The sequence below is a fragment of the Coregonus clupeaformis genome, unplaced genomic scaffold (genome assembly GCF_020615455.1).
Source record: "Coregonus clupeaformis isolate EN_2021a unplaced genomic scaffold, ASM2061545v1 scaf0320, whole genome shotgun sequence".
NCBI lineage: Eukaryota > Metazoa > Chordata > Actinopteri > Salmoniformes > Salmonidae > Coregonus > Coregonus clupeaformis.
This window is the reverse complement of record NW_025533775.1, coordinates 256,030-270,805: the sequence shown is the minus strand read 5'-3', so window position 1 is coordinate 270,805 and position 14,776 is coordinate 256,030. Positions and strand designations below refer to the sequence as shown.

At 43.4% G+C, this 14,776-nt stretch overlaps 1 protein-coding gene across 3 annotated transcripts in view; it reads right to left on the bottom strand.

The window, feature by feature from the left end:
* The window catches only part of LOC121552414 (protein-tyrosine kinase 2-beta), a 62,483-nt gene that overhangs the window by 12,983 nt on the left and 34,724 nt on the right, over positions 1-14,776 (bottom strand). For all 3 annotated transcript variants that reach the window (XM_041865335.2, XM_041865333.2, XM_041865334.2), the window contains exons 10-23: positions 13,808-13,909; positions 10,740-10,857; positions 10,560-10,599; positions 10,265-10,302; positions 9,955-9,996; positions 9,095-9,192; positions 8,388-8,469; positions 7,051-7,151; positions 5,883-5,998; positions 5,315-5,415; positions 4,919-5,008; positions 2,913-3,117; positions 644-752; positions 327-509 (exon numbers count right to left, since the gene is read on the bottom strand). In XM_041865335.2, coding sequence (XP_041721269.1) covers positions 327-509; positions 644-752; positions 2,913-3,117; positions 4,919-5,008; positions 5,315-5,415; positions 5,883-5,998; positions 7,051-7,151; positions 8,388-8,469; positions 9,095-9,192; positions 9,955-9,996; positions 10,265-10,302; positions 10,560-10,599; positions 10,740-10,857; positions 13,808-13,909 — 1,425 coding nt within the window. The remainder of the gene's footprint in view (positions 1-326; positions 510-643; positions 753-2,912; positions 3,118-4,918; positions 5,009-5,314; positions 5,416-5,882; positions 5,999-7,050; positions 7,152-8,387; positions 8,470-9,094; positions 9,193-9,954; positions 9,997-10,264; positions 10,303-10,559; positions 10,600-10,739; positions 10,858-13,807; positions 13,910-14,776) is intronic.

The following is a 14,776-nucleotide window of genomic DNA, read 5'->3' as shown; positions in this document are numbered from 1 at the left end:
CTAGAGTCTAGAAGGAAGTAGACTAGAACTAGATAACTAGAGTCTAGAAGGAAGTAGACTAGAACTAGATAACTAGTCTAGATGGAAGTAGACTAGAACTAGATAACTAGAGTCTAGAAGGAAGTAGACTAGAACTAGATAACTAGTCTAGATGGAAGTAGACTAGAACTAGATAACTAGAGTCTAGAAGGAAGTAGACTAGAACTAGATAACTAGTCTAGAAGGAAGTAGACCAGAACTAGATAACTAGTCTAGAAGGAAGTAGACTAGAACTAGATAACTAGAGTGTAGATGGAAGTAGACTAGAACTAGATAACTAGTCTCACCCCCATGCTGCGTCGTCGTGGAGACACCGTGGGCACCATCAAGGTGTTGGTCATGGAGTCAACAGGAGTGGTGTAGTCACATGGACTGACCAGGTCTGGAGAGCTGGCACACAGGGCCTCATTCAGCTGAATGTGCAGACCGATACTGTTCCCAAAACGACTCCCATATTTCATCCTGCAGGGCTGGAGACACAGGTACAGAACCGATGACGAGCGTTGAGTAACTTACATGCAAATGCTTACAACGCTATGACACAAGGGCATTGATGCAGAAGGTGGTGGTGGGGGGTCATCAAGAAGATACTGTATGACGCTACCTTAGGGGGAGGTTCGTTGAAGTTGATCTTGGTGTCGTAGAACTTGGTGGAGCGCTGTCTGTCTCTCTCTCTCTCCACCTCCTGCTCCTTCTCCATCCGATGGACGTCGCTGTTACAGAACAGACAGACAGTTTAGTAGGCGGCATGCTAGGCAAGGGAGAAATAGCTTGATCCCATTCCAGTCAGATTCCACTGTTACATCAGGCATTGACATTGAAATGATCTAACATGTCTGCTGTGATATTACAATCAGTGACAGCACTATGAGTTGTCTGATCGGCAACTCTAGATTGTCGCTTTACTTTCCTTTGGAGGAACCATCAAGGTATAGTTTGTTTACCGTAAAGTGTCCAAACACCTAACAGGGGTGGCTGCTGATGTAGTCCTTTTGATGTCTGTGTCCAGGGACATCTCAAGGACTAGAAACACAAACTCTCTCCTCATGCCGAGCCATGTCAACAACTCAACAATAACTTCAACATGCCGAGCCATGTCAACAACTCAACAGTAACTTCAACATGCCGAGCCATGTCAACAACTCAACAATAACTTCAACATGCCGAGCCATGTCAACAACTCAACAGTAACTTCAACATGCCGAGCCATGTCAACAACTCAACAGTAACTTCAACATGCCGAGCCATGTCAACAACTCAACAGTAACTTCAACATGCCGAGCCATGTCAACAACTCAACAGTAACTTCAACATGCCGAGCCATGTCAACAGCGTCGTCCAGGGTAGGGGAGGGAATGGCCGGGAGGGATGTAGCTCAGTTGATAGAGCATGGCGTTTGCAACACCAGGGTTGTGGGTTTGATTCCCACGGGGGTCAGTATAAAAAAATAAATAATAATGTATGCACTCACACTAACTTGTAAGTCGCTCTGGATAAGAGCGTCTGCTAAATGACAAAAATTTAAATGTATGTGCTTAAACATGCCCTCTGGTGGTTAAAAGGAGCATTAATGGCAAGCGCTGTAACGGACCATACCCTACCACAGCATTACATTTACATTTCAGTCATTTAGCAGACGCTCTTATCCAGAGCGACTTACAGTTAGTGCATACATTATTTTATTTGTTTATACTGGCCCCCTGTGGGAATTGAACCCACAACCCTGGCGTTGCAAACGCCATGCTTTACCAACTGAGCTACATCCCTGCCGGCAATTCCCTCCCCTACCCTGGACGACGCTGGGCCAATTATGCGCCGCCCCATGGGTCTCCCGGTCGCGGCCGGCTACAACAGAGCCTGGATTCGAACCAGGATCTCTAGTGGCACAGCTAGCACTGCGATGCAGTGCCTTAGACCACTGCGCCACTCGGGAGAGCATAAAGCATACCACAGCATATGGCATACCCCACTGCAGTATGATGCTACTTTTAATTGAGGAACCACTGTAGATCTACGTATGTAGGGCCTGTTTTTTCCCCCATCAATAACTAGGGTAGGGGCAGGGCTCGGGTATCACTAACATTTTGAAGCCATTTGCTTGTGCTCTGCTGTGCAGTACAGTGATATCTGTCTAAGATCATAACGTGGTGTCAGAAGTGCTTCAACCTCGTCAAATATAAGACAGGAGAGATTATTTCACAGAAAATAATAACGTTCCTTGAGTTTTGTTGAAAAGTAGCTAACAGCTAACTGCTCTCTAATGTCTTTTCGTTGAGCAGAGTAGCCCAAGTGGAGCCGTTGCTATGGATACTGAGATACTCGGAGCCGCCATTAGCGGAGTTCATTGAGAGCGAGCTGCGCACAGGGAGCGAGTGACAGACAGAGAGGAGCAGATCATGGATTTACAAACGAAGGACGTTTTTTCTGATTTCGGGTTTTGGGCAGAAGCAATTGGGCCTGGGTCGGATAGGGCCTGAACGTCGCAGGCATGGGTAGGGCTCAGGCTTAAAATTCATGGCCGTGCAGGGCTCTAAACCACAACCCTTTCAAGTCTCACTTTGTGGCACACTGTTACCAGGCTCTATTTGCCAGCGATTCGAGCCTGGGGACAAGGTTATATTGTATTTAATCCAGCGTCTCAGAACATGTCCAGCACAGGCCACGTCAGTACTTTGATCTTGACCAAAGATGCTCTTAGATCTATGTAAGGTCATGTCAGTATTGTAATGTCTTGTCCGTTCAAGTATCCAGGCCAGGGTAGGATCTTATCTTGACGACTCGCTCAGTGAAGTAAGAATAACTAAAACTCAAGACTACTCAAATGAATTCAATTCAAAATACTTTATGGGACAATTGCAGGTAGATTAGAGTACCTGATCTTGACGACCAGCTCGGTGAAGGAGGGTCTGTCGCGGGGGTCGTAGGACCAGCAGCGGGTCATGAGGGAGTAGAGGGCAGGGGGGCAGTTGTCAGGTTTGGGAAGTCTGATGCCCTGCTCCAGCTGGTTGATGACATCACGGTTCTCCAACCAGAAGAAAGGCTGCTGTCCCTGGCTCAGGATCTCCCATATACACACCGCTAGGGAGGGGGGGGAGAGAGAGAGTTACACACAGAGAGAGAGAGAGAGAGAGAGATACAGAGAGAGAGAGAGAGAGAGAGAGATACAGAGAGAGAGAGAGATACAGAGAGAGAGAGAGAGAGAGAGAGAGAGAGAGATACAGAGAGAGAGAGAGAGAGACTACTAGAACCTACTGGATTCTCCAATTACATTGAATGAACTATAGGACAAAATACAAACCCTCCAACCCAAAAAGTCCTGTTGTGATGATGGTATCCTCAATGAAATGAAAATATATACAGACCACAAATTCCAATTGGCTATGCTTAAACTCTTTAACATCATCCTTAGCTCTGGCATCTTCTCCAAAATCTGGAACCAAGGACTGATCACCCCAATCCACAAAAGTGGAGACAAATTTGACCCCAATAACTACTGTGGGATATGTGTCAACAGCAACCTTGGGAAAATCCTCTGCATTATCATTAACAGAAGACTCATACATTTCCTCAGTGAAACAACACACATTTCTTTCCACAGGGCCGTGGAGTGAGACAGGGATGCAGCTTAAGCCTTCAACATATATATCAACGAATTGGCGAGGGCACTAGAAAAGTCTGCAGCACCCGGCCTCACCCTACAAGAATCTGAATGCCCTTTATGGTTGTGAGGTCTGGGGTCCGCTCACAAACCAAGAATTCACAAAATGCATGCAGAGCAGAATTAGTCCGATACCCGGTAATTATCAAAATCCAGAAAAGAGCCGTTAAATTCTACAACCACCTAAAAGGAAGCGATTCCCAAACCTTCCATAACAAAGCCATCACCTACAGAGAGATGAACCTGGAGAAGAGTCCCCTAAGCAAGCTGGTCCTGGGTCTCTGTTCACAAACACAAACAGACCCCACAGAGCCCCAGGACAGCAACACAATTAGACCCAACCAAATCATGAGAAAACAAAAAGATAATTACTTGACACATTGGAAAGAATTATCAAAAAAACAGAGCTATTTGGCCCTAAACAGAGAGTACACAGTGGCAGAATACCTGACCACTGTGACTGACCCAAACTTAAGGAAAGCTTTGACTATGTACAGACTCAGTGAGCATAGCCTTGCTATTGAGAAAGGCCGCCGTAGGCAGACCAGGCTCTCAAGAGAAGACAGGCTATGTGCACACTGCCCACAAAATGAGGTGGAAACTGAGCTGCACTTCCTAACTTCCTGCCAAATGTATAACCATATTAGAGACACATATTTCCCACAGATTATACAGATCCACAAATAATTCGAAAACAAACCCAATTTTGATAAACTCCCATATCTTTTGTGTGAAATACCACAGTGTGCCATCACATCAGAAAGATTTGTGACCTGTTGCCACAAGAAAAGGGCAACCAGTGAAGAACAAACACCATTGTAAATACAACCCATATTTATGTTTATTTATTTTCCCATTTGTACTTTAACTATTTGCACATTGTTACAACACTGTATATAGACATAATATGACATTTGAAATGTCTTTATTCTTTTGGAACTTCTGAGTGTAATGTTTACTGTTAATATTTATTGTTTATTTCACTTTTGTTTACTATCTACTTCACTTGCTTTGGCAATGTTAACACACGTTTCCCATGCCAATAAAGCCCTTAAATTGAAATTGAATTGAGAGAGAGAGAGAGAGGAGAGAGAGAGAGAGAGAGAGAGAGAGAGAGAGAGAGAGAGACAGAGACAGAGACAGAGACAGAGACAGAGACAGAGACAGAGACGCAGGCACACAGAAAGCACCCCCCACCCAAAAAAAGGAAGACAGACTTACCGAACATCCAAACATCGCTTGCCGTGGTGAATCGCCTGAAGTTGATGGATTCTGGAGCCATCCATTTGATAGGTAATCGAGTCACAGAGGCTGTGGAAACGATTGAGAAAGATAACAGTCATCTCTGTATATATTTAGTAAGTGCGGGGACGCTATTTCAGATATACGTTTTATTATTACTCCATATAAGATGGAAACTTTGTCTTCCGCTCTTTTCCCTAAACCGACGTACACACGAAAACACGGGACAGTCAGGTGCAGAGGGCAGCCGCAGCGCAGGGCCCAATGAGCAGTTTAGGGGTTCCTTGGAGGTGGCGCTGCCCGTGTTCCCATAATGCTTCACAGAAGAGTGGTGTACCCCTGTGTGGAACACGCCGACCACCGACCACTCCGTACCTTTGTAATATTCTTCGTCCTCGATGTATCTGGACAGGCCAAAGTCTCCCAGCTTAACACAGTCTGCTGTGGCCACCAGCACGTTCCTCACCGCTATGTCTCTGTTGGGACACAATAAACAGGGTTAGTTGAAACTTGGCAGGTACTACCTGAAGTCGTCCAATAAGAACGTAGGTTTTTTTGGTTGTTTCTGCTTTGTTCCGAGTTAGAGGGGAAGGCAAGACGACTTTACCGCATGGATGTCTATGTATTACATATCTAGGAGTCTGATGAAGAGTTGTGTTTTCTGAAGAGGAATATCGTGGTCAACATGGGATATGGGTGTCAAGATGGCTGTTCTACCTGTGCACCATGTTGATTCCCTCTAGATAGACCTACCTGTGCACCATGTTGATTCCCTCTAGATAGACCTACCTGTGTACCATGTTGATTCCCTCTAGATAGACCTACCTGTGCACCATGTTGATTCCCTCTAGTCTAGATAGACCTACCTGTGAACCATGTTGATTCCCTCTAGATAGACCTACCTGTGCACCATGTTGATTCCCTCTAGTCTAGATAGACCTACCTGTGCACCATGTTGATTCCCTCTAGGTAGACTAGAGCTTTACAGATCTGCAGGCTGAAGAGAACTAGCGTTATGTTGGTCAGCTTGTTCTGGTTCTCTGTCAGGTAGTTCTTAAGCTGGAAGACAGAATTAACATAATTATGGGATGGCAGACGGCAGGTAGCCTAGAGACGGGGGAACCCATCTACTATATGAGACGGTCCGGTCACACAAATGTCCTAGGTGGCAAAGGTCGGGATGGATACTGTCATTTATTGGCGTAGTAACAAACCCCTACCTCGCCACCCCAAACTGTTCCTACCTCGCGACCCCAAACTGTTCCTACCTCGCGACCCCAAACTGTTCCTACCTCGCGACCCCAAACTGTTCCTACCTCGCGACCCCAAACTGTTCCTACCTCGCGACCCCAAACTGTTCCTACCTCGCGACCCCAAACTGTTCCTACCTCGCGACCCCAAACTGTTCCTACCTCGCGACCCCAAACTGTTCCTACCTCGCGACCCCAAACTGTTCAAACCCTCTTTTTGGAAGAGAGAACCTGTTGCAGTTTGAAGCTCATTTCCTGCAATTCTACACGTTGCCATGTCTTATGTGTGTTAATATGATACCTGAGTGACTCAACAACATCAGTAAGGGCCCCTGGGGGGGTCGAGCCTCCTGCTCACATAATCTGGCCATGATAACTACAACATCAGTAGGGGCCCCTGGGGGGGTCGAGCCTCCTGCTCACATAATCTGGCCATGATAACTACAACATCTAGATCGCTGGTTAGCCTAACTTCCCTATCTAGCTGACATGTGCTAGTTGATCAACTGGACATTTCTGACAGGTTATAAATAGCTCTTTAAGGTCTGTTCAGTGAATGACATAACAAGAGGAAAACTGCATATGCACTACCCAATTTCTACTATTACAACTCTCAAGAGTTCCTACATTTTTTTTATTTTTTATTATTATTAAGTCGTCCGTATTGACCCCGTTCTGGGTCCGCATCCAGAACACGATCTGCCAGTTGAGTGTGGCTGGCCTAGAGGTTAGATAAGCTGGTCAGCAATTGAAGGGATTGCTAGTTTGGTATCCCAGGTCTGACAAAGAAAATAAACCAATAAGTGAAGTTTATAAAATCCTGGCTTAAATAACATGTTAACATGGCTGTCGGTCTCTCACTTCTCCATACTGGTAGAGCTCCATGACGATCCAGACGGGGTCTTCCTCAATGACGCCGATCAGACTGACGATGTGGGGGTGGTTCAGGTTCTTCATGATCACTGGAGAATGGATACGTTTAACTATTAAAGTTTTCCTTCAATTTTCATATGAAGGCTACTTATGAGAGGGAGACACACTTACTTATTAAAGTCCCAATCCAATAAAAAAAAACTTGATTTTCATATTTTATATATATTCACACTAGGTGGTGGGAATAATACTGTGAAATCGTAAAATTATGATAATGCCCTTTTGTTGTAAGAGCTGTTTGAAAAGACCGGCTGCGATTTCAGCCTGTTTTGGTGGGAAAACGCCTCACCAGGTGATAAATTAGTTCATAGACCAATAAGAAAGAGAGTTCCAAACCTCTCTGCCAATAAAAGCTAGTTTTCAGTTTTCCCCTCCCCACTCAGACCACTCCCAGACAGTCCTAGTGAGAAATTGCTCTTTGCTAAGATGCTATTTGGTTTCTTTTTGACCATTTTAGTTGAAAACAATCTCAGTAAGGTACTTAAATGTTACCCAGAAATGATTTGATATCGAGAGAAAAATGGCTGCACTGGGACATTAGATGTATTATTTCTATACTATTTATGTGGTTTGTTGATGCTTATTCATGAAAGTGATCACGAAGTGTAAATTTTTTTAAATAATTGACTCAAAATCCCTGAGTTTCCAGGCACTTAGAATTCCTCATTGAATAAATACAGGAAACTGGTCCTCGGTGCTTGGTTTTAAGGTTTAAATAATGCAGGAGAATGAACAGACAAGGGCCCAGTTTAATCGATCCACAACTGACTTGCTCATAGGAGCAGAAGCCCATCTCCTGTTTATGTAGCGTGAAGCAGCTTGATGTACAAGTATACCCCCTGGAGAGGACGCAGGGCCTTACCCCGAATCTACCTCCGTAAAGCTGAGTGCCAAGCAAAGACTAATCGGGTCCCATTTTTAGTCTTTGGTACACTCTTAGAAAAAAAGGTGCTATCTAGAACCTAAAAGGGTTATTTGGCTGTCCCCATCAGAGAACCCTTTTGAAGAACCCTTTTGGTTCCAGGTAGAACCTTATTGGGTTCCATGTAGAACAAGTTTCCCCAGAGTTCTACATGGAACCCAAAAGAGTTCTACCTGGAACCAAAAAGGGTTCTCCTATGGGGACAGTCGTAGAACCCTTTTTTTCTGAGAGTGTATGACTTGGCTGAGGATTGAACTCCCAACCTTCCAATCTCAGGGAAGACACTTTAACCCCAAGACCAGTGAGGTGAAGAAGTGTGATCAGTATTTGATGTCTACTGTACCTGCTTCACTCATGAACTTCTCCATGACGTCAGGTGAACAGTCTTTACAAGTCTTCACCGCCACGCTTAGCCTCTCCCCATTCTGGTTCACAAACACACAGAGACCAGTCACACACACACACACACACAAACACACAGAGACCAGTCACACACACACACACACACAAACACACAGAGACCAGTCACACACACACACACACACAAACACACAGAGACCAGTCACACACACACACACACACACAAACACACAGAGACCAGTCACACACACACACACACACACAAACACACAGAGACCAGTCACACACACACACACAGAGACCAGTCACACACACACACACACACAAACATACAGAGACCAGTCACACACACACACACACACACAAACACACAGAGACCAGTCACACACACACAAACACACAGAGACCAGTCACACACACACACATACACACACACACACAAACACACAGAGACCAGTCACACACACACACACACACACACACACACACACACACACACACACACACACACACAGAGACCAGTCACACACACACACACACACACACACACACACACACACACACACACACACACACACACACAGAGACCAGTCACACACACACTTTAGTGTGATAAATATTTTGCCTAGTTAGGAACATTTGAGGTGTTATAATTGACTGTGGGAGTAGGGTGTCGGGAGATATACTTGCCGATTTTTTGTACATTCCTTCATAGACCTCCCCGAAAAACCCCTCGCCAAGGATCCGTCCCAGAACAATGTCATGTCGGTCGATTCCATACTTCACCACTGGAACCAAGTACACAACAACACCGTGAGAAAATGTAGTATAGAACATAGAATATAGAATATAGAGTATAGAATATAGAGTATAGAACATAAAGTATAGAACATAGAATATAGAGTATAGAATATAGAACATAACATATAGAATATAGAATATAGAACATCAAATATAGAATATAGAATATAGAATATAGAACATAGAACATAGAACATAGAATATAGACCATAGAACATAGAGTATAGAACCTAGAGTATAGAACCTAGAGTATAGAACATACAAAATAGAACCAAGAGTATAGAACCTAGAGTATAGAACCTAGAGTATAGAACCTAGAATATAGACCATAGAGTATAGACAATAGAATATAGCGCATAGAATAGAGAATAGAGAATAGAGAATAGAGAATATAGAATATAGAATATAGAATATAGAACATAGAATATAGAACATAGAGTATAGAACATAGAATATAGAGCATAGAACATAGAATATAGAACATAGAGTATAGAACATAGAATATAGAGCATAGAATAGAGAATATAGAACATATAATATAGAGCATAGAGTATAGCATATATAATATAGAACATAGAGCTTAGAACATAGAATATAGCACATATAATATAGAACATAGAGTATAGAACATGGAATATAGAACAAAGAGTATAGAACCTAGAGTATAGACGGTAAACGTCTACATCAGTCTCCTTAGATACTATACTATAAATGTATCCCATCCTGATAAAGCGTACGTCTCTACTTACCAGACTTTGGGCGTTCGTCAATCTCAGCGTAGATATCAGATTCTGAATGATGGACAATATTTGAGGATGTCAGTTTGTGGTAAAAACAGATGGGTCAACTTGAAACATACAGTGTAGCCATGCCCCTACACTATTATTTTCAAACAATTCAACACAGCCACTGTCCTTCACTTCTAGTTTCAAACATTTCAACACAGCCACTGTCCTTCACTACTAGTTTCAAACAATTCAACACAGCCACTGTACTGACAAATTAATCATGATATTTGTAAAACAAAGATGAAGACAGTCGTGGTAGATGAAAACTCACCCATGCTATATCTGAAGGAGCCTGTGTTCTCTGTTTGACTATAGCCAGAGGAGGAGAGGAGAAGATCATTAATCCTGGGTTTGAGGTAGCTCCTCAATACACCAGGCACACTGTTACAATAACACTACCTGTCTCTTTGATACATTTATCTGACAGCCTCATGGACAGTACATCCCATGTTCCAACAAGTACTAAATATCACAGTTTGGTTTCAGTATAATGACTTGATGTGGAAATTACACAAAAGCCAAAAATATTAAGCCTTGTTCAACCAAGAGAAAGTGAAACCACTCACTTCGTGGGTAGGTCTGGTAGGGAACTTCGTAAATTGGCATCTATGGGTCACAAAAGAAGTCACGTTGGTTCAATAGACTTACGAGGGATGAGGAAACCAAGTTAGACCATTGTGATGCACTCTTTCAGTGTATCCCCCTTACCATTATACACACAGGGTGGACTTCCTGATCCCCCTTACCTTTATTTGGTCTAGCGATGAACGACTCGTCAGTGGCGTGCTCCAAGCGACAGTAAGCGTCAATAAGGTCCACCATGTTTTCTGCTATCGCAAACTTAGTCACGTTGATAGACAGAGGCTGACCAAGAAGATACAAACGATTCACATTACTGAAAATTACTACAATTACAATCACAATTACAATACAAACACTTTATAACATTATAATGTCATAGGGGTCATAGACGGATAGGCTTTCAGGGTAAGATGCAGGCATTTAACTCAACGATCACATCAATCAAAATGTTATGTAAAAACAAAAAGACTTAAGGACACAGCTCTCTAGTTAGAATTCAGGGCCTGTATTCATAATGTCTCTAGTTAGAATTCAGGGCCTGTATTCATAATGTGTCTGGTTAGAATTCAGGGCCTGTATTCATAATGTCTCTAGTTAGAATTCAGGGCCTGTATTCATAATGTCTCTAGTTAGAATTCAGGGCCTGTATTCATAATGTCTCTAGTTAGAATTCAGGGCCTGTATTCATAATGTCTCTAGTTAGAATTCAGGGCCTGTATTCATAATGTCTCTAGTTAGAATTCAGGGCCTGTATTCATAATGTCTCTAGTTAGAATTCAGGGCCTGTATTCATAATGTCTCTAGTTAGAATTCAGGGCCTGCATTCATAATGTGTCTGGTTAGAATTCAGGGCCTGTATTCATAATGTCTCTAGTTAGAATTCAGGGCCTGTATTCATATGTCTCTAGTTAGAATTCAGGGCCTGTATTCATAATGTCTCTAGTTAGAATTCAGGGCCTGTATTCATAATGTCTCTAGTTAGAATTCAGGGCCTGTATTCATAATGTCTCTAGTTAGAATTCAGGGCCTGTATTCATAATGTCTCTAGTTAGGAATTCAGGGCCTGTATTCATAATGTCTCTAGTTAGAATTCAGGGCCTGTATTCATAATGTCTCCTAGTTAGAATTCAGGGCCTGCATTCATAATGTGTCTGGTTAGAATTCAGGGCCTGTATTCATAATGTCTCTAGTTAGAATTCAGGGCCTGTATTCATAATGTCTCTAGTTAGAATTCAGGGCCTGTATTCATAATGTCTCTAGTTAGAATTCAGGGCCTGTATTCATAATGTCTCTAGTTAGAATTCAGGGCCTGTATTCATAATGTCTCTAGTTAGAATTCAGGGCCTGTATTCATAATGTCTCTAGTTAGAATTCAGGGCCTGCATTCATAATGTGTCTGGTTAGAATTCAGGGCCTGTATTCATAATGTCTCTAGTTAGAATTCAGGGCCTGTATTCATAATGTGTCTAGTTAGAATTCAGGGCCTGTATTCATAATGTCTCTAGTTAGAATTCAGGGCCTGTATTCATAATGTGTCTAGTTAGAATTCAGGGCCTGTATTCATAATGTGTCTAGTTAGAATTCAGGGCCTGTATTCATAATGTGTCTAGTTAGAATTCAGGGCCTGTATTCATAATGTCTCAGAGTAGTAGTGCTGATCTAGGATCAGGTTCCCCCTGTCCATGTAACCTTATTGATTATGATCTAGGATCAGGTTCCCCCTGTCCATGTAACCTTATTCATTATGATCTAGGATCAGGTTCCCCCTGTCCATGTAACCTTATTCATTATGATCTAGGATCAGGTTCCCCCTGTCCATGTAACCTTATTCATTATGATCTAGGATCAGGTTCCCCTGTCCATGTAACCTTATTGATTATGATCTAAGATCAGGTTCCCCCTGTCCATGTAACCTTATTCATTATGATCTAGGATCAGATTCCCCCTGTCCATGTAACCTTATTCATTATGATCTAGGATCAGGTTCCCCCTGTCCATGTAACCTTATTCATTATGATCTAGGATCAGGTTCCCCCTGTCCATGTAACCTTATTCATTATGATCTAGGATCAGGTTCCCCCTGTCCATGTAACCTTATTCATTATGATCTAGGATCAGGTTCCCCCTGTCCATGTAACCTTATTCATTATGATCTAGGATCAGGTTCCCCCTGTCCATGTAACCTTATTCATTATGATCTAAGATCAGGTTCCCCCTGTCCATGTAACCTTATTCATTATGATCTAGGATCAGGTTCCCCCTGTCCATGTAACCTTATTCATTATGATCTAGGATCAGGTTCCCCCTGTCCATGTAACCTTATTCATTATGATCTAAGATCAGGTTCCCCTGTCCATGTAACCTTATTCATTATGATCTAGGATCAGGTTCCCCCTGTCCATGTAACCTTATTCATTATGATCTAGGATCAGGTTCCCCCTGTCCATGTAACCTTATTCATTATGATCTAGGATCAGGTTCCCCCTGTCCATGTAACCTTATTGATTATGATCTAAGATCAGGTTCCCCTTGTCCATGTAACCTTATTCATTATGATCTAGGATCAGGTTCCCCCTGTCCATGTAACCTTATTGATTATGATCCAAGATCAGGTTCCCCCTGTCCATGTAACCTTATTCATTATGATCTAGGATCAGGTTCCCCCTGTCCATGTAACCTTATTCATTATGATCTAAGATCAGGTTCCCCCTGTCCATGTAACCTTATTCATTATGATCTAGGATCAGGTTCCCCCTGTCCATGTAACCTTATTCATTATGATCTAGGATCAGGTTCCCCCTGTCCATGTAACCTTATTCATTATGATCTAAGATCAGGTTCCCCCTGTCCATGTAACCTTATTCATTATGATCTAGGATCAGGTTCCCCCTGTCCATTTAACCTTATTCATTATGATCTAGGATCAGTTTCCTCCTGTCCATTTAACCTTATTCATTATGATCTAGGATCAGGTTCCCCCTGTCCATTTAACCTTATTCATTATGATCTAAGATCAGGTTCCCCCTGTCCATTTAACCTTATTCATTATGATCTAAGATCAGGTTCCCCCTGTCCATTTAACCTTATTCATTATGATCTAAAAGGCAACACTGTTCTCCTACTCTGAGAGTCTTTGTGAATATTGGCCCAGGCCTCACTGTCTGTCTGGCTCCGTCTGTGTCCTGATTAAGCAGTACTAATAAAGTTTTTCTATATGTATTTTATTGTGTACCTGTCTGGCTCCGTCTATGTCCAGGTTGAGGAGGGCTTTGCCGTCACTCTGAGATAAACACTTGATGCTCTTGATCTGTTTGAAGTCCGCTAGACACACAGCCTGGGGATGAGAGAGAAACAACACTTAAGAGCAACAGGTGTCGGCTAGAGGTTGACACAGGAATAGGACTCCTGGCAACAACATTTACATTTGCATTTTCGTCATTTAGCAGACGCTCTTATCCAGAGCGACTTACAAATTGGTGCATTCAGCTTATGATAGCCAGTGGGACAACCACTTTACAATATGTTTTTTTTTGTGGGGGGTGGAGTAAGTGGGGGTAGAAGGATTACTTTATCCTATCCCAGGTATTCCTTAAAGTGGTGGGGTTTCAAGTGTCTCCGGAAGGTGGTGAGTGACTCCGCTGTCCTGGCGTCGTGAGGGAGCTTTGACTGGGCTGAGCGGGAACTGTGCTTCCGCAGAAGTAGGGGGGCCAGCAGGCCAGAGGTGGATGAACGCAATGCCCTCGTTTGGGTGTAGGGACTGATCAGAGCCTGAAGGTACGGAGGTGCCGTTCCCCTCACAGCTCCGTAGGCAAGCACCATGGTCTTGTAGCAGATGCGAGCTTCAACTGGAAGCCAGTGGAGTGTGCGGAGGAGCGGGGTGACGTGAGAGAACTTGGGAAGGTTGAACACCAGACGGGCTGCGGCGTTCTGGATGAGTTGTAGGGGTTTAATGGCACAGGCAGGGAGCCCAGCCAACAGTGAGTTGCAGTAATCCAGACGGGAGATGACAAGTGCCTGGATTAGGACCTGTGCCGCTTCCTGTGTAAGGCAGGGTCGTACTCTCCGAATGTTGTAGAGCATGAACCTACAGGATCGGGTCACCGCCTTGATGTTAGCGGAGAACGACAGGGTGTTGTCCAGGGTCACGCCAAGGCTCTTTGCACTCTGGGAGGAGGACACAACGGAGTTGTCAACTGTGATG